This window comes from Monopterus albus, unplaced genomic scaffold (genome assembly GCF_001952655.1).
Source record: "Monopterus albus unplaced genomic scaffold, M_albus_1.0 scaffold101.1, whole genome shotgun sequence".
In the NCBI taxonomy this organism is placed as follows: Eukaryota; Metazoa; Chordata; class Actinopteri; order Synbranchiformes; family Synbranchidae; genus Monopterus; species Monopterus albus.
Window position 1 is genome coordinate 1,057,893 of NW_018127981.1, and position 19,701 is coordinate 1,077,593.

General features: G+C 40.3%; 2 protein-coding genes across 5 annotated transcripts in view; both read right to left on the bottom strand.

Annotated features, from left to right (window-relative positions):
• The window catches only part of satb1b (SATB homeobox 1b), an 87,733-nt gene that overhangs the window by 64,042 nt on the left and 3,990 nt on the right, over positions 1–19,701 (bottom strand). For 2 of the 4 annotated variants that reach the window (XM_020609722.1, XM_020609719.1), the window contains exon 2: positions 15,240–15,354. The exons of 1 other annotated variant lie outside the window; for it this stretch is intronic. The gene's annotated coding sequence lies outside the window, so the exon portion shown is untranslated. The remainder of the gene's footprint in view (positions 1–15,239; positions 15,355–19,701) is intronic. One more of the 4 variants, XM_020609720.1, reaches the window with a different exon arrangement.
• efhb (EF-hand domain family, member B) overlaps positions 5,887–19,701 on the bottom strand; it is a 31,239-nt gene continuing 17,424 nt past the window's right edge. The window contains exon 14 of the mRNA XM_020609728.1: positions 5,887–7,693. Within this exon, the coding sequence (XP_020465384.1) occupies positions 7,664–7,693 (30 nt within the window). The 3' untranslated portion in view covers positions 5,887–7,663. The remainder of the gene's footprint in view (positions 7,694–19,701) is intronic.

Genomic DNA, 19,701 nt, shown 5'->3' on the forward strand with positions numbered 1-19,701 from the left:
TACAGTACGTTTGCTGGAAACATTAAAATGATACAAACTAATTTCTTCCTATGGATAGTGACTATGTAATCACAGACACAAGAAACACAATCTGATGATATGTACTGTAAACATAATTAGGCACAGTCTGCTGGTACAGTATCCAAACACACGTACACACACATATGCTTTACCATGCTTTTATTCTGTAACTTCTTGAAGAAGGCCAGATACCGAAACATGTTCCTTTTATAGAACTTTCCAGTCAGGGCCGTGCACAGACATTTAGGGGGGCAGGTGCTCAAACTGAAAAAAAGGGCACCTCCCTCCCTCACCGACAATTGTTTATAAAAAATTTGCTTGCAGTAGCACATCTTTGCATTAGCACAAACTATGAGCCTGGGTAAGATTTGAGGCAAAATATTAACATGTAACTACAATAAGATCAGATGAACGGTTAAATTTACAAATTTGAGCTTGTAATGGCCCTGGATTATTGTACTGAAATGACTACTACTGTGTCACAGTAGTAAGAATAGATCATTTACTGGGCCACAGCTTAAGGATTTTGCCACAGTCAGTACAAGCAGACATGTAAACAGTGCAGGAAGCACATATTTGCACAGTTCCTTGTTGATGCAGGCCTGTAAACTAAAGCCTAACATGCCTTTACTTACTGCTGTCAGGCATAGTTACAGTATGGTTTTAGCTGTTTTTTTTATTTAATTAAATATTAGATAAAAAAAAACTGTCCTACACAAGGGGCACTTATTAAGTCAGAGGGTAAGAGGGCAAGTGCTTGAGCACTGCCTGGGGTCTATCTGTTCACGTGCCTGGTGCCAGTCTCCATCCATCCAAGTTAAGAAATTCCCTCAAGCCATCCCTTATCTACACTGCATATCCTGAATAGGGTTGTGGCTGCAGCCAATCCCAGCTGACTTTGGGTGAGAGGCGGGATCCACCCTGGACAGGTCACCAGTCTATCACAGGGCTGACACTTAGAGACAAACAATAAACCACAACCACACGGAACAAATTAGAGTCACAAATAAACCTAAGCTACATGTCTTTGGACTGCAGGATGAAGCCGGAGTACCCGGAGAGAACCCACACAGCCACAGGGAAAACATTCAAAATCCACACAGAAAGGCGCCACCATGCCAGCTGCCAGTCTACTGAAGGTATTTTAACTTTTTTAAATGTTAAGTGCCTTGGTTGCTTTGTCAATTTATTATGAAAGTGCCACACCCTCTAACAAATAGCACCATCTTATTTGTCTTAAAAGTACTAGTTCCAAAAAGCTCTCCTAATCTATGGAGCTTTAAAAAAAATCAGTCCAGTGATGTTTGTTCCTGCACTCAGGAGCACTTCTTCAATTTTAAGTGTGCATGGAAGTGTCACTGGATCATCCATCAATCTGGAGACATCTCCATACACTGTGATGCATCACTTCCTTTCTAACAATCACTCATACAGTAAAGCTCTAATCCAGCTTGCACTCTCAAGTTGCCTGTGACAGCAGCTTAGCCACCCTGCCATCCAGTGTAACACAGCGGGTGTGGAGAGCCCTCAGGGGTGAGATATTCTCCGCCCCCTCCCTTCTACCACCTCCCTGGTTGCCCCCAGTGACAGTGACAGAAGTCTGTAATTGCAACCTCGTCAGACGGCTTCATTAAGACGAGCATTGTCTGCGCAGCTGAACAACAGTGGATGGGGAAGAGTGGAGTGCAAGCTGAGGAGAAGAGAGAGCCCACAATGCAATTACTGCATCGTTGTGACAGGTGGGGCCTCCAGTCCTCTGTGTCGATGCATGTTGGGGAGCCGTGGTGGGCTCGCATCATTTTTCACCTCCTGTCATTACTTCGTAATGATTGGGTTATTTTGCAGATGAATTGCAGTATATGTCTTGCTCACAAACATTTCCTGGTCATATTAATCAAAACCATCAAGGCAGAGCAGTCAGAGCAAATAAAAAAAAAAAACAATAGATTAAAATTACCGTAATCCTTCTTCAGTGTGCCTTTAACCCTTTGACTGGGGCAGCGGGGGGGCCCTGTGTGCCATCTTTAATGAATGTCTTTGACATTATGAGTCTTTATGAATCATAAAACCCAGAGTTCTCATAATGTTTAAGGTTCATAACACAGTAGAAGCATTAAAACAGCAATAAAGTCACCAATCATGTCTTTTTGAAGCCCACTTTCTAAGAATTCCACTCACACCAAATTATTGGACAGTGGACAATTTGTGTCCAGTCTCAACAGACTGCTATGACCTGCAAAGTGAGGGTCGCATGACCAACTACTCTGGTGAGTTACAGTAATCTGCTAGCATGTTAGCATGCTAATAAAGACGAAAGGTCTGTTTGCTCTCAAGAGATTTGTGCTTCTTTACTGATCGCAGACCAGCAACCAGGTTTACCAAAAATAAACCTACTTGAGCCTTCAGCTGCCAATGTCACATGAAGTTCACCTTGCAGGTCTGTGGAGATGGGGTGCAGCAAGTTATTTTTGCAATCTTAATGTAGAGGTTTGCATAGATATTTTAGAAATGAATAATAATCATCATTCAAGGGGTTGCTGAATCAGTATTAATGTTGTCTTGCATGGCGCTTGAGCATCATTTGACTGCGTTTCCTTAATCTCTGTGCAGCAAATGTAGCAGATTTTAAACAAATTTTAGATTATTTGAGTTGAAAAAGCAAAAAAGTATCTACTAGGAATACTGAGATACAGTTAGAACAGATAAAACTTTTGTCATTGTGGATGATCCAGAGTAATGTGACACTGTTTTTGGAAAGACAGGTTGAATTTTCTTTTATATAAACTTCCAATACTTAAAGAGCCAACATCTAAATTACATTCACTTCAAGCAGCCTGCTATTGTACTGGGGTGGTGACTGAAATCTCAATGACAGATATCTCAGTTTTTTTTATTTAAATTTGGGTGAATGACCCTTTAACGTCTTTTATATCAGGTACAATATTAAATTTGTCCTAAAGTTTATTGTTTAAATGCTAAGTTTGTTATCATTTTGACGACATACCTTCTTTTATTTGCTAAATGTGTGAAAGCAGCAGGCCAACTCACTCTCGTTCAGTCCACCCCCAGCGAAACACATTCCTTTCATCCATCGAAATTCCACATGACTGAATGTGCCCTCGGTGGAAACATATCATAGCCATCCACGGCTCTTGGACAGCTCCCATTGGGCGTTTCGGCCCATGCCAAGCATCTGGATTGGCCGAGAGCCTCCAGGGAGGCCGGGGCTTATGTCTCCATGGGCCAGTAAGCCTAGAGGCCCCATTGCCCTGGGAAATGTAGCAAATCAGAGATGCACCTTGGCAGTGCTGTCCCCCCCCTCCCCTTAGCCTAAAGACTGCTATAACTACAAGAAGTCTAATGGTGGCCAACTGTGCAGTGAGTGGGTCTGGGGTGTTGGGGAAGCGTGTCTGTAGGTTCATCTGGATTGGCGTCGATAAGGATGCATGCTCTTCGTCCTCTGCCTATCACTGCCATGCACAGGGTGGGAGCTGAGTGTGGCCTATTTATGTTTCTCTGTGTGTGTATTGTGTGCGTGCAGTGGTGGCACAGTGATGAGGGACTGGCAGACCATCTCCAGAATGACAGCAATGACTGATGCCACACCAGACATTCCTTTCAGAGGAAACGGCAGCGTGGTCAGCACCATGCCAGCTTTCACAGGCCCTCAGGACACTCCCTCCCCATCCTTTAAGCAAAGACCATGGCAGTGATGGCACAAGCTTCCAACGGATGTGTGGAGCGTTGCAAATGGGAAACAAACAAAGTGGGAAGATGGGTCTGGTCTCAACTTTTGATTTGTTCTGCATGATTTCATTTGCGTTGCATTTTTGTTTTGACTTTGATGAAGTAAATTATATTACGTACAAAGTACAGATTTAAAGGAAGAACAAACATCTTGAAGGAAACCTGAATTATTAGATATCCACTCCATAAACTCTATTATGATCAGTTTATTATGTTCAGTGCATTGCAGGAGTAATTTTGTGATAAAATCTTATTTGCATTTTGTGGTTGTCCCACCTTCCCCACCTGGCTCATCTGCAGCTATTTGAATTCAGGTGGAGACACATTACGACTGTTGGGACAGTTACACTTTAGCTATTTAGTGGCAGAGCTTCCTCAGTGACTAGATCAAAATTAGGGAGTGCCATCTTTCTAAATATTTGATTATTTCATGCATTTATATGTCTAAGAACAACTTAAAACACACATCCACTTGTTGGCATTAGGCTGAATTTCACTGCTTGTTTTAACTGTACGCATGATGTTGGCAGTTTGACTGGTGTGTTGAATGAGCAAATACATGGTGGTGTTTAGGGATAATTTCGCCTTGTGAATCATTTTTATTTTAAAGATGTTTGATGTTTGGAACAGGAATTGGGATTGTCCACATCACACATGTGAAGGGATGGCTGCTAATGGGGAAAGAAAGAAAGAAACAGAGAAGAAAGGAAGACTGGTAGTGACTAACTTCCGAAACTCTGCAGACTCTAAATTCTGTTGTCCACCCTCATCCACACAATATTTCACAACCTTTTCTTTGCTATTTCCATGCAAACTGTTTAAATATTATTTGGTTTAATTAATGTCCATTTAAGAGTCGCATGCAAGAATTCATGTTCTCACAGGAGTTTGGGGCTTGTCTTGTGCCTCTAACCCAGCTGAATATCTTTTCAGTGCCATCCACTCTACCTATAGTAGTTGTTCACTTGTTTATGAGTCTCAAAATTTTAAAAATGGTGTATTTTGGGGGACAGTGATATGGGGTTTATAGTCTTTGTAGGTCTAAAGGCTTCCTGGCTTCACAGATTTACTAAAAACACTAGCATATGCAGGAAATATACGGCTGTGACGTCATGTTGACTTTGTTTGCCTAAAAATATCCACAGTTATAAGAAAACAAGAACACCCAAGAAAGCTGAAAATAAACCTGTTTTTGTGACTGTAGTGTAGGTTCTTCTTTACATCTAGTTGCTGGAAAAGAAAAATTCCCCCTAAAAAAAGCTAAACTGAAAAGCCACACAGTTAAAGATATATGAGGCCCCCTGCACTCCTCATGTCAGACAAGCCCTCTGCAGATTATTTCAGCGGTTGGGGGGGTATTCAATCGCTGGAGCCACTCGTGCTCCACCAGGGCTTAAGTGATGACACAGAATGATTATAGCACAGTTAAATACCAGGTCTAATGAGCCAATTAGCCCTATTGACATCCATGGTTGTCTCAGAGGTGGGGCAAGTACCACGTACATGCTCCTTAATCAGAACCGATAACACCATTTAGCCTTCAAACGTTAATCTTGACTCCCGGGCTCTCTCTGGAATCCACTGTGATTTCTCTGTACTCATGCTGAGAAACTTCACGCCAATTCATTTTCAATTCCACTCTTCCTGCACAGATGCAACTTCACTGTGGTTTTACAACTGTTATGACTGGTGAGTTTTGATATAGTTTTTTTGCTCAGGATTTTTTTCTTGTGCAATATCTTGAAACAAATTCAGCAGAAAGGACTCCTTTTGCACCTTTTGCTCTAACAGTGGTCACATATAATGTAAACCATAATGAACTGGAACTTTCTTAAATACTTAAGATTTCTTTGAACATGCCAAAGCAGACAGTGGAAAACCATTATTCTCAGTTGGTTTCCGTTTGATGGTCTACACAAAATGAAAGTGAAAAAGAGGTGACAAGTGTTTCATGTAAATTTGGGGCATTTCATTAAAAACCCGTTCCACAACAAAGAGACTGAAAGATAAAGTTTTAGCCGCGGGCACACTTGTTGAGTCACAATGGTGTGAATGTTTTGATATTATTCATGTTACTGTAAAAATGATGCATCAGCTTGTGCATATGAAACCATTTTCATTTCTTGGTGCCGCATTGTTGCTTAGGTTTATTTAAAATGTGTGAAAAGAAAATCTGTTTGACCAGAGGTGAAAAAAAAGAAAAAAAATCCTGCTCTACCTCTCTTACAGAAGTTTACCTAAAAAGATTTAAATGTCATATTCGAGGAAATGTGCTGGTTTTATATCGAGTGCAGACAGGATGCACAGACTGAGTAATCTTCAGTTTGATATAGAATAAACCGAACATCATCTTCTGTCTTGGTGGTTGAAGGGAAGCAAGAAAAGAAGAACAGCTGAGGCGAGAGCCTGCTGCTTATCTGTTCATCTTCACTTCTGAGGAACAAACATCAAGGTCAGTTACACAAGCACACACGCGTGTGATGTCCTGTCACACATGGGCAGACAAGCATACACACAAACCTGACAAAGACACTGGCTCACACCAGAATCTAGGGCATTTTCATTCATCGTACTTGATACAAACACTTGCGCACACATTTTGCATCCGTGAGTACAAACACAAACCTGCCACTGTCACAATTCCCACTTCCTCCAAATATCACACTTTACCACACACACACACATCAAACCTGCAATTCTCATTACACCCTAATGAAACCTCAGTTACACAACTACATGCGCACACACATACACCAACAGGCGCCTGCCATGCCCACAACAAACACGACCTTTAACTCTTCCCATATACTCCCACGCTTTCTCATTGTATCTTTCTCTCTGTCACACACGTTTACATATGATGACCTTCACCAACCTAAATCTAATTTAACCCTAAAAGCAAGTCTCAAAAACCTCTAAACCTTCTAAAACATATTTCACGTTGTCACTCACTTATAGAAAATATGTTTTGCTGAAGGTTATCACATTTGAAAATTGCCTTTCTCACAATGTCCTCATTTCCCAAAATTATCCTCCCTCTTCAGAATGGTCTCCATTTGTTAAGAATGTCCACACTTTCCAAAATTCAAAAATGTCCAAAAAGTTTTTAAAAAGTTATTAATTTCAAAACTGTCTTACAATGTCCCTTGAACGTAAAAGAGCCACTTAATTTATAAAAAATGTATGCACTTTCCAAAAACTTGCTCCATTTCAAAAGGCCCTTTCTTTCAAAATGTCTGTACTTTCTTAAACCGTACAAAAATGTCCTCATTTTTTGTAAAGGTCCCCATTTTTCAAAAACATACTTCATTTTAGAGAAAAACAGCCTCACTTTACAAAAATATACTTTTCTTTACAAAAAATGCCTCTAATTGTCAGAAATATCTGCACTTTCCAAGACTGTCTTCAGTTTGCAAACGTGTCCACACTTTGAAATTAAACATGTCTTCACTATTCAAATACATTCTAACTTTACAAAAATATTTTTTAAAAATATCCTCTTTCCAAAAATGTCTTCACTTTCCAAAACTTTCCTTTCCTTTCCAAAACTATCCTGAGTTTCCAAAACATGCCCCCAAAATCTAAAACTCAAAGTGGTCCTCACAAAGATAGAAGTAGAAGAGCACACACACATAAACACTCAACAGCCTGAACATTCAGGGGTGTTATCGTCTAAAAATCATGTTGAGTCTCTCTTGTCCCGACTGGTTCGTTGGTAAATCTAGGACCAGATGGCAAAGTAGGGAGACATCAGACTGTCATCCCTAAAGAAGTGGATCCACAGACCCGCATAGCTGGCGTGAATCTCTTATCTGCCATCGTCCCTGTGGACTGGCAGAAGTGTCTACAGGGCCACGTCTGGCTGCTTCTTCAAGTGGCCACAGGGGAGGTCCAATTAGCAGTTCCCATGGAGAGGAGCAGTGGCCTTGATAAGAGATGGAGGGAGAAGGAGAATCAATTAAACCTGCGCTGACCCCTAGAAATGACATGGGAGGAGTCATCTCAACACAACCTTTAATATAAGACAACAGTAGGATGGTGGGATTTTATCAGTGAAATAACACAGAAGTACAAGGGTTTGATGGACAAATATATATAACTTCACCTGTCAACTGACAGCTCATGTGAAGACAGGCAATATTTTCTGTAATTTCCTAAGAAATTTCTTAGAAAGATCTGTGTAATTTGTCATTAATTATGGAGAATGAATGGGAAAAACGTGAGGATACAGAGACCTTGAGTTCATCCTTGATTTAAAGTGGATGTTTGTGCCAAATTTAAAGAAATACCCTCAAGGTGTCCTGAGATATCACACTCACAAAAATGGGACAAAAGTGAGGTCACTGTGATATTTGAACACCAAAAACTAATCAGTTCATCCTTGAATCCAAGACAGCATTTGATAAAGCTGAACATACTAACGTACGCACGGACAACCTGAAGACATTCAGCCCCGGCTATTGCCAGTGTGGGTGCATAAAAAATGAAGTTTCTGATGTAACTGTATGTCCAAAACATGCAATTGTCAAAGATGAAGAAACACTTTCAAGCCTTCAGATGTAAACCACAAATGCATCTTTATCAGGCTGTGAGTTATTTACATGTTAATAATAAAGTTTGTTTGGTTCTGATCATTACCAGGATCACGTTTATATCGTAACATTACCACCAATCTAACTGAATGGAACTTAAACAATGATTTAAGAAAACATCCAAACATGTAGCATGTGAAAATTTAGAATTTTAACATTATTTTCACTTTATGTATGGCAGTATACATTATTTACACAAAAAAATTATTCTAAACAAAAGTGGCTAGGTGTGTGCACATATCCCATACAGCTCCCCTACTGAGAATATGCTCCCATACATACAGTTTGATTGGTGACATGGCGGTCCTCATAATGAACAAAATAAACAAAACAATCATGTTTGGCACAAGGAAGTTAATGTTTGAGAGATAACATATGCAATGCATTGTGGGTAACATCCTCTCATCCTACATTTATGTTTTGGGAGTCGCCAACAAAGACGCAGAGTGAAGTGGCGGAGGCACCTCTGGAGGGAGGAGATGATAATGAAAAGTTTGATTATCTGAGTTGCACTCTGTTTTCAACAATAATTCATACCTGAAATTTAATTCTGCATACAATTCTCTTAATTTGATTTTAATTAAACAATACTCTATAAATGGTACTTTCAATGACCAACCGTTCCCATGTAGCCAAGCAGAGGGTCCCCAGCCATTAAGACTGATATAAAGGTGGCCTCGGGGGGCTGGACTGGAGTCTGATTTGCAGGAATGACAGCCGATGACTTCAAAGAGTTAATTAACTTTTCAATTAGGACTGCATCTGACACTGCAGTTGTGTGTGTTATAGAGCAACTAGAATGCTGTTTAGGGAGAAACAAACTTGCGTAATAGATTGATACACTTCAGTGTCTCTGAGTACTGGTTTGTAATATAAGCATTAAGGAGGTTGTACTCTGTATTTGTTTTAATTTTGTTATTAGATAGTTGCTATCATTATGTTAAAGCAGGATTTGGTTTGTGTGGTCTAAGATCTCACTCAGTTACATTTGGCTTCAGTGAAATCTCGTGAAACATTAGCAAACTATTCGACACTATCAATCCAGTGTAAGAGGGAACAACATTTTGGTCATACACTGAACAAAAGTAGCTGGTAACACTTTATTTAAACCTCTCTTTTAGCATTTGTAAGGCATATATAAACACATAATACATTATTTAAAATGCACTATGCTGTAGTGGTAAGAAGATACAAACTAAAGACATGTTTAGTCTCTCCTATGAGGCATGTGGACCGATAAATCAAAAGTTACTCACTGATAGATAAGAGTAAAATATAGCTGTAATTATATTTAAGAAATGTGATTGAACAAATCCATAACAGTGCATTCTAAAGCATTTCTGTTTAACTGTTTAACACACATGTCTTATCATTCCACCAGTTACAGGTTGCAGAAGCGGTATTTATTAATGTATTGACATACACATTCATAAATATGTCTTTATGTGCAGACAGCTACATTTTAGCATTTTCTAGTGTGTTATGATCAATTTCATTGCTGACTATGTTTAAAATGAAATATTACCTTCAAAACTATGACTTTGTTTTGAAATAGTGGCCTTTTGGTTTTGTGGGTAAAACATCTACAGCTTCAGCACAGTCACATGAGTACTCTCTGAGAAACACCCCAATTTCCTTCTACTTGTTCATTTATATTATTGCCATCAGTGTAAAAATATGTTCTAAACTAGAGATTAATAGACAAAACAACAGAAAGTCTTTGCTTTTCAAGTTTTGTGGAACCCTTTCACAGAGCGTCTGCACCATAAACACTACATACTCTCCTTGTGAGAGAAACAACCTTTTGTGCATCTTTCCTGATATTAGATCAAACATCCTCACCATTCGCTTAAAGCCTCTCTCTTCCTGAATGCAATGTTTTCAATTAGCACAATTCCTCAGTTTTTGGCTAATGTTAAGGCGTGTGCCAGGCTCTAATTGTAGTGGCTGGGTAGCTGTGTGCACTGACGTGGGGACAATGTGCTGGTGTAGCGCTCCTCATTAGCCCGACAGTGCCTTACACCTGGGGTTCATTCAGAGTGCGGGTCATAGGTCACAGGAATTTGTAGGATAATTATTGACAAGCAGATGTTATAAAATCATTTATGATAATGCAATCATAATTGATGGGCTTTGTGTAGCTGGGCAGATGAGAGGAGGGGGATAAAGTTTATGTGAGGAGGAAAGAAAATGGGGAAATTTACACCAAGCTGCTGGAGTGATTGCATTAAAGCTTATGTAGATAAGAGATAAATGTATAGAGTATAGACCACCTGCACACAGCACACACACTTACACACAAATAAACACGCATACATCATGAAGAGTCCAGAATGTGGGATAGAGCTGCTTATCTGAGCTTTGTTGCCTGTAAATTAAGCAAAATCAAAGCCCAAAAAACTGAAGGCCATTTCATGCAGACCAATTTAGATCTATATTTATTCTGTATAGAAATCTTATGATGCAAAAATAGCATTTTCCTGATGTCTGCAGTCCTACAGTCCAACTTTAAATGTGTACTGTATTTAGGTATTTGCTTCTTTTGATCATAGGACTGACATTTAATTATAAAAATAACCTTCATCACCAGCAAAAGGAGGTTCTTCACAAATAAAATATTAGGAACTGGGGGGGGAGCTAGGTGTCTTTACATATATTGTCATTTGCTATAGACACCCTATCTGTCTCTCGAAATGTGTCAGGAATTACAGCCATTTCCAAAAACATGCATTAGCCCCCACCTTAGGTGCAATAGTTCTTTTTACATCGGGCAAATATCGCAGTGAAACACGGCTATGCGAGGCAGCTAACCTGGCAGCTGGTGGAGAATAACCCTGCACAGGAAGAAAGCAACCATGTTATCATGCACACACATGTGGCCTGTGTAAAGATTAAGCCGTATTCATCCCTGGCTGCTACGCTCTCTCCTGCCTCAGTCCATCACAAGATATGGCAACCGTTCAGCCAGGAAGCCAGGAGAGGTGCCACAGATTTCATGGCATTCCCAAATCAGGCTGTCTGGAGACTCGGGCGAGGTGCTCCGTCGCTGCACAACTCGCCTCGGCTTTCCCACAGCTCATAAGCTCTGTACTGATGCCGGGGGTTTGGAATTTTCCTGGATGGGAGTGTCGGTTCTAACAGAGCCTCCCCCTCACCCATTCTAACACACACACCCATAGCCTCAATACAATCCCCTGTTGTGTGCATGGAATTGGGAATCATCTGCTGATTCATGCTTTCTGAGGACTATTGTTAGACTGTGTTAATATCTTCTGTGAATTTTTCTTAGGTGAGTGGATTTACTGGAATGAAAGAGCGTAAGAAAGAAAATGATCATTTAGCATGGAGATGTGAGGGATCACTGCATGTCTCTGCTGACATGTACATTATCGCTGAATGGGACTGGGGGCTCTGAGTGCTGGTGGCCTTGACTTGGGAGACATGCTTACACCCCAAGAGCTACTTAGGGGCCTCTCGTTGCTAAGCTGCTAATAATTCCTGCAGTTGCCTTAAAAAAGGAGAAACACAAAGGGGAAACAAAGTGATGAATGCAGGGTGTCTGGTAATACATCAGGCCATGTTCACAATGAACTGGAAGCTTTCCAGGTGTGTGGTTGAAAGCTACATTCAGCAGTACTTTGCTGAACAAGGTGCAGAACAGGGCTGCAAGTAAAGGTAGGATTCAACATTAGAGACTATTTTCAGATATCTGCTGGTTATCGTCTCAATTCAGCATGTCCATATAGAGTGAGGAAACAGACCTTAGATGATGTTCTCAAATAACATCACATTTTTTTGAATGACAACTATTCGGGTAACAAAATAAAATTTTTCTGTCAATCAACTAATCACTTAATCCACTAACTGTCTCAACCTAAATAAACATTAGAATCTGTAGTGGCTATTGTTAATGGTCTGTCATTTTTGTTAAATGGATTTTTGTTGTTCCTTGGATGTTTTGTGAGTATTTGCCACAAGGAGGAGCACAGCAGAGCTACAATTACGACAATAAAAACAGTTGTAAAAGGCCAAAATCACATGTTTGCCTTTTGAATAAGATGCCTTTTGTCTTTATGTGATATAAAAGACAGGAATAAAATAACTTTGTACACATAGTAACAAGCACAAATTGACAGCATTGGTGTAAAAGTCACTGAAATTTTGCTCATTTGCACCAGCTGTTAGGTGGTAAAATCATCTCTCTTTTGTCATTCGAGACAGACTCCTCATCGAGGGTGTCTGCCACAAAAACTGGAGACTGGTTTGCACATTGCACAGTAATCACAGGTTGTTAAAGCAAAGCAAATAACATTTATCAGTATGAGCGTATGCTATGAACTTGAGTGATAAAAGTCTCATTGTGTGGTTTAAACTTTTTAATGGAGCCGAATGAAAACAAAAGGCAGTCTGCGTCGCCTTGAGAGAGCTCACAATGATGGCAAAGGAGCCAGGTAATCACAATGGTGTATCCAGGCATAAACGATTAGCTTACCCATCTGAATATTCAAGGTGATGCCCGAGCCATTTGTGTTGTGCTTCCTACATACTCGCTTCAGCACACATGGATGAGGGGGGCCGCAGCGCTGCAGCGACTAATCCAAAGTGGTTTCCCTGTGTCGGTAATTTTTTATTTTAAAAAAACCACTGGTGCAGTGTATTAGTCATAATTTATGTTTATCATCCCTTGTACCCTGACTGACTTCAACAAACCGTTTAACACTCTAAGCATATGTGCATACGGCTGCTTTAATAGCTATTCTGCATGGAGGAGCACTTTAAAGACTCTAAATCATTTCTTTGGACAAACACTAATGAATTATGTCACCACGAGTGCAATTCAAAAGTGTAGAGGAACCAGCAGTAATTATTGGGAGGCTTGGAGATTTTAATTATCAGGAGTGGGCTCCTTTAAAGTGTAACTAACAGGAATTAGGAGGAGGGCGATGGTGGGACATGTCTGATCATCGGATGGAGAGAAGGCAGGTGGACAAAATAACTTGAATATATTTAGTACATATTTATCAAAAGATTGTTGTTTTTTGTCTTCTTGTATTTTACTTATTATTCTGTCTTTTATTCTATTTTATTTGGTGCACACTCGGGGCCACTGTACGGGAGTCAAATTCCTTGTATTTTAAACATACTTGGCAAATAAAGATTACAATTGATAACTGAATGTGTGGTGAGTTTCATTCTGAACTGAGACATCAATTGTCTGAACAAAGTGAATTTTACAAAAAAACAATGAAGATTAAATATAGAACATCTGAAGAGCTGTTAACACATTGCTTAGTTTAGATGTACAGTCTATGAAGTCCACTCGTACCTTTCACTACCCAAATAAACACTGCTTTTTGGACCTCCCTTTAAAATGTGAGAAAAAACAAAACTCCCCATGTTAATCTGCTAATAAGAAGAGTTCTGCTATTGCATGCGGACACATTTACATGCATGCTGATTTTAAGTGCCTTCTCCTGCCTGCCTGGAAATAATCTGTTTGTCAGGAGCAGCGCCTGATTTTTTGCTTAATGCATAAAATTCTGCTATAATCTCATCTCCAAATTATTTTTTTATCATATTCACTGACATTTTTTGTAGTTTGTTTATGAAGCCAGAGACGGCTCTGAAGGCTCTTCTCACCACACGGTGTGTATTTATGTTTGAATATGCAAACAGGACCATTATGAATGTCCTGAAATCAGATTTATTCCAGTAAAAATATCCTCATTCCAAATCATTAAAACATGGCAACAAGCTGTGGTGTTTTTTCACACAAAAAATAACTGAAATATGGCATGTGAGAACTGTGCAAGGTGGCCGTCTTACAGAAGGTGTAGAGGTGGGATAAATTTAATTACAGCTTCAAATATTCATTTGGCAAATATATCAAGGTTGGAAACACAGGCCCAGAAATGGCAAGCCAGCCTGGCAGGCACTCACAATAGCGGATGGCAAATGACAGTAATCCATGAAAAGAGACCAGACATTTATAGAATTTATAGACAAGGACTCGCCATTCCAGATCTCTGATGTTTGTGGGATTTGCTCATTGGCATCTTAAATGTAGGAAAATATATATAACAATTCCAACCTGTTTTTCTTTCCACTGCTTTGGTTGCTAAATTTCCAAATTGATTTATTGAGCCACATGTATGAAAACATTTTTCAACAACCTACCTGATTTTTTTTTTTTATTTAATCAAAACTAAGTTATTCACACATGCATTGTTTTAAATATTACTTTGTGGTTATGAGGTGTTTGAAGAGAGAATATTTTGGGTTAAATGTATAAAATGTAAATGACAGTTTTGGACTCAGTGCTAGTTAAAAGTAATAAACAGAAACAAATACTGGTACTTGCAAAGAGCAGTGGGTAATTTCAGTTGTGACCAAAATGAGCCATCATCTCTGTTTCTTTTGTTCTGCAGGCCTCAGACGGTCACTCGACACAGTCGCAGAAGCAGGAAGCGCAACATGTGAACCTTGCTCTTTGATCTAGTATAACATACACGCTGTCTCGTCTCCAGCTGTGCAACGCGTTGTAGCAACAGCGTTAGTGAGGCATCAAGCACAGGTGAAGGTACACCAGGGCACTTCCTCTTCCTGTGACAGCGAGTGCAGGCGGCCTACTTTGCCTCGGTTATCACGCTTTGCCCTGCGTAGGGTTGATTTAATCAGCAGATTTGGGGCGGGGGGTTGAGGAGGGAGAAAGCCTGCCTCACCTTCCCAAGCCTGGAACCGGAGGAGAGCACGGGGGTGGTAAGTGGTTCTCCAAAGACCACACAGTCACGAATCCAGGTACTGGTGCCAAACAACCTCCTCAGCACCATCACCTCTTTCCACCGAAAATCAGATTAGACTAGATCAAAGCTCACCCACCTCACCTGCACCTCCAGGGGGCTTCTCCTCAAGTGCTGCTGTGGCTATGAGCAGGAATCACTCTCAGGAGAACACGGAACATCAGCTGGTGCTCATCTGCCGCTTTGGTTGAGTTCTAATTACAAGTGCAAAACACTGAAGTCAAAGGCAGAAACTTACACTGACCTATAATGTCAAAGCCACAAGGCATCTTCAGTTCACATCTTTCCTGCATGCATGCATCATTAGGTGCACGGTGACTGCATTGCAGGCTTCACTGTTGGTTAAGGCTAATAAAGTACTGTAAATTTGACATTTGTGATTTGCAAGTTAAAAACAGGGATCTTCATATAATACATTTTTGCTTTGTACAGTGAAAGAAGAGTAACAATGCAACACAGTTTATGTTACACTGTGTAAAAAACTCAACATATATCTCTTAAGTCTTTCATGGAAAAATCACACACAATATGCCATGTTAGCATTTTTTCTGATAAACAAAAAGAACTGGGTAATCACGAGACTGATTTCTCAAGAAAACAGAGCATCAGTTCTCCAAAACAACACATTTACACTGAGGTGACACTGGCCCTGCACTGGTAATAGTATTTATGACAAGAGCAAGGGAGTGAGAATACTGTGCATGTCTAAATTTAAGACAGGAGGCTGTTTGTCCCCCCTTTCCAACCATCAGTTAACCTATTTTTTTAATCTAAAAGCATGACCACAATTGCACTGTAACCATATGTTTACTACTGTATCCATGACAACCAAGTAAACATTTTAACCCAAATCATGACATTATCTTAACATCAACAAAATCATCATTTTAACCTCGACCGTGATCTTTGCCTAAGCCTAACTACGTCATTATTGTGAACCTAACCAGACCTTAACCACAACTGTGCTCTGTAATGGTTTATGCAAACCATGTCATCCTGTCAGTAGGGGCTTCAAATGACCTTTGACCTACAAACTGTAATCACTTCATCCATGAGTCCAAGTGGGTGTTTGTGCCATGTGTAATGAAATTCCCTCCAGGTATTCCTCAGACAGTAGCGTTCACAAGAATGAGTGGTCAAGGTTCACAGCAACCTTGACCACCAAAATTTAATCAGTTGACTCCAAGTGGACACTTGTGCCAAAGTGAAGAAATTCCCTCAGGCCATCCATTGTCTATAACACTTATCCTAACGAGGGTCGCAGGGGGGCTGGAGCCAATCCCAGCTGACTCTGGGCGAGAGGTGGGGTCCAGCCTGGACAGGTCAACAGTCTATCACAGAGCTGACACTTAGAGACAAACAACCACACACACACACACACACACACACACACTCCTATGGGCAATTTCGAGTCGCCAGTCAATCTATGCTGCATGACGTTGGACTGTGGGAGGAAGCCAGATTACCCGGAGAGAACCCACACAGACACAGGGAGAACAGCAAAAACCACACAGAAAGGCCCTGGGTTGGCCCAGGCTCAAACCAGGAACCTTCTTGCTGTGAGGTGATAGTGCTAACTACTGCTCCACCATACTGCCACCCTCAAGGCATTCATCATGATCACAAGAATGGCCCAGACATACGGATTAATGGACGGACAACCATACATACAACATAATGCCCCCGGCTACGGCTATTGCTGGTGTGGAGGCATACAAATCAAAAGACAAAGATGTAAAAGTGTTGGACTCAGTTGTTTGATTGATAAGTGACTGACACATCGATGAGTGCATAAGCACCAAAGAAAAAGAAGCAGCAAAGTGAGTGTCTTGTAAAATTCAGACATGCATAGAGACTCAAAACTACACGATCAACTTGAAAATAATCAAACTGTGGCTTTACCTGAACTTTCTGTACAAAATCTACCTGTACATCACCTCTGCAGCAGCAGATGGAGCAGCTCACATTGAATAAATTTGTCCACCTTCTTGATACATGAACGTGGCCTGTGTGGAGGTATTGGAGATGCTGGCAGGAGGAGCATTATGGGTGGGGTAGAGGTGGTGGTGGTGGGTTGGTAGGGTGCTAATTGGGGAGGGAAGAAGGAAAGGATGGATGTGGGAGGAGGAGAAGGAAGGGAGAAGAGGGCTGATAAAGGCTGATCTGTACCACAGGGCATTTATGGCTGTTGAAGAGGCAGGGGGACAGGGATGGGGAGAAACGGGTGGGAGGAGGCATTGTCTGCTGTGTCCGTGCGTTTATAGGATTGAGCTCAAGTTTCCTTTGTGTTTCCATTTTGTTGAGGGATTATGTTCTTTGAGAGAGTTGTGCAAGCAGGCATGCACACAGAGTGGAGGCGGAGAGAGGCAGAGAGAGAGAGAGAGAGGATGGGTGAGGGGGGACATGAAGAGGGAGGGAGGATGTCTTTGTTCAGAGCGTTGATCATGAACAAGACAGATAGCAGAGGGTGTGTGTCTGCACAAGTGTGTGTATAAGTGAGTGCATCTGTGCTTGTGTTAGTGTGTGTGTGTTTTGGAGAGAGTGAGAGCGAGCAAAGCAAGATGTCAGGACATGTAACCAGCCATGTAACAATTTAAAATCAATTTGCCTCCCAAGAAGGAATTGTTCTGTGAGACATTCTTCCCTCTGAGCGTTTACAGGACTTTCATTCTATCTAAATAGATATCAATTACATAATCGCTTTTCTTCTCTCTGCCCGGCCACCGACTGCAATGTTTGTCACCCCGAGCTGCAGCGTAATTGTCCCTCACGCATAATGTTTTGTGATTACTTGTGACGTTTGCAGTGTCATTGATCAAACGGGGCACAGTTGTAATGAAGATACAAAGAGACTGCGGTGAGGAGCGGTGAAGGTGGAGGCAGAAGGGTCTGATACTTCTTGTGAATTGTGTTAACTGAAGCAACGGTTTCATGTTGGAAAACACAAATCCCAAGTCACATGCAAAACAGTTTTCTCTCATTAATCGATTGGCGACGGAAGAAAGTTTGCACCTTTCCCCAGTTCATCAAAAATTCAAAAAGAGTAATAAGTAACTGGAAGTCTTAACTGGTGATAATCTGAGTGCTGAAAGTTTTCCAACTTATCTCATTTAACAAAATACACCCTGGTGCCTTTACCTTGTTCCAGCCCCACTGGGTAACCACGCACCCATTGTGCTTTCCTCAACTTGTTAAAACACCACATGGTACATTTGCATAGGATAACCAACATATAGCAAATCATTTGCATGCCTGAAAGTGCACTTGAGTAACCGTAATTACACGTGACACCAATTACTCTGTTACTTTGTATTAAATTATAATGGAAAATTTCACTGGAGAATTGGAGCCTAATTGCATCTTAATTTGCATAATTTTGCATATTAATCACATCTCAGATGAATAATAAATTTCAGCAGATTTTTTTTATTTGCGCATAGATACAAAAACAAGTTGAAAAATAATTTGTGAGTGAAAAAAATCAGGAACTATTACTTAGAGTATTTGCGCTAATTTCTCTCATTACCCTGCGCTTAAGTCAAAGCTATCTGTACCCTTGATCAACGAGCTCTGTGTTTTGAGATTGAGAGTAAGTCAAAGCTTCATAAGTTAAAAAAAACTAAAAAAAGAGAAACGTATTTTGGAAATAACCATGCATCTATCTATATAACAATTTGTGGTTCTTTTTGAATCTCTTTCCGTTGCAGAGATGCCAAACACAGTCTATGATGATAATTCAAATCACTTTCTGCCTTTTCCTTTTCTTTCTCTTTTTTTTCCTGGTTAACACCTGTGCCTGCTATTGTGTGTGGCTCCCTGCCAGCTGACACAAAATCCAATACCTGTAGCCCAGATTAAATTCAAATGTACAAAAACAACATACTGTCGGGTTTAACATGCTATCATTTCTAGTGAAGAGGTAAGCAAGTCATTTTTAAACCTGATAATAGAGAAAGGAACCACAAAAGCTTAAATCTGCACTTTGGACTCTTTACCGCATCGCTATCCAGCATTTAAAAAGATATAAGATTGGAATCCAAACAAATTATGAAATTAAATCTTATCAAGACTTTTTATATATTACCACAGTTTCCCAACGTTTTGTGACTTCTCACACCTAGTTTATACTTCATACAGGCTGCAGGCCTTTAGGTTGAGATCAGCTGAAAAAAAGGTTTTTCATTTTGAGATATATTTTTTATAGAAAAAACCCTACATGGTAACTCACATTAAAATATGAAACTTAAAGGAAAATGTAAACAAAAAACAAAACAAACTGGTACAGAGCTGAAATAGGTTTCCTCCTTCTTATCCTGTTATTTTTCTCAGGACCCCTCAGAATCATTTAGTGCCCCTTAGAGGGACCTCAACCCTTGGTTGGGAAGCACTATGTTAACATATGTTTCACCTTATATAAGTACATAAACACCAAAGATACTGTGTAATTTATGCTCATTGTCAGACATTCAAATCCTGTTTCCAGAATGCTTTAAAGCTAAAACACAAAGTTGCCTCATCATTATTGATCAACCAGGCTCCAT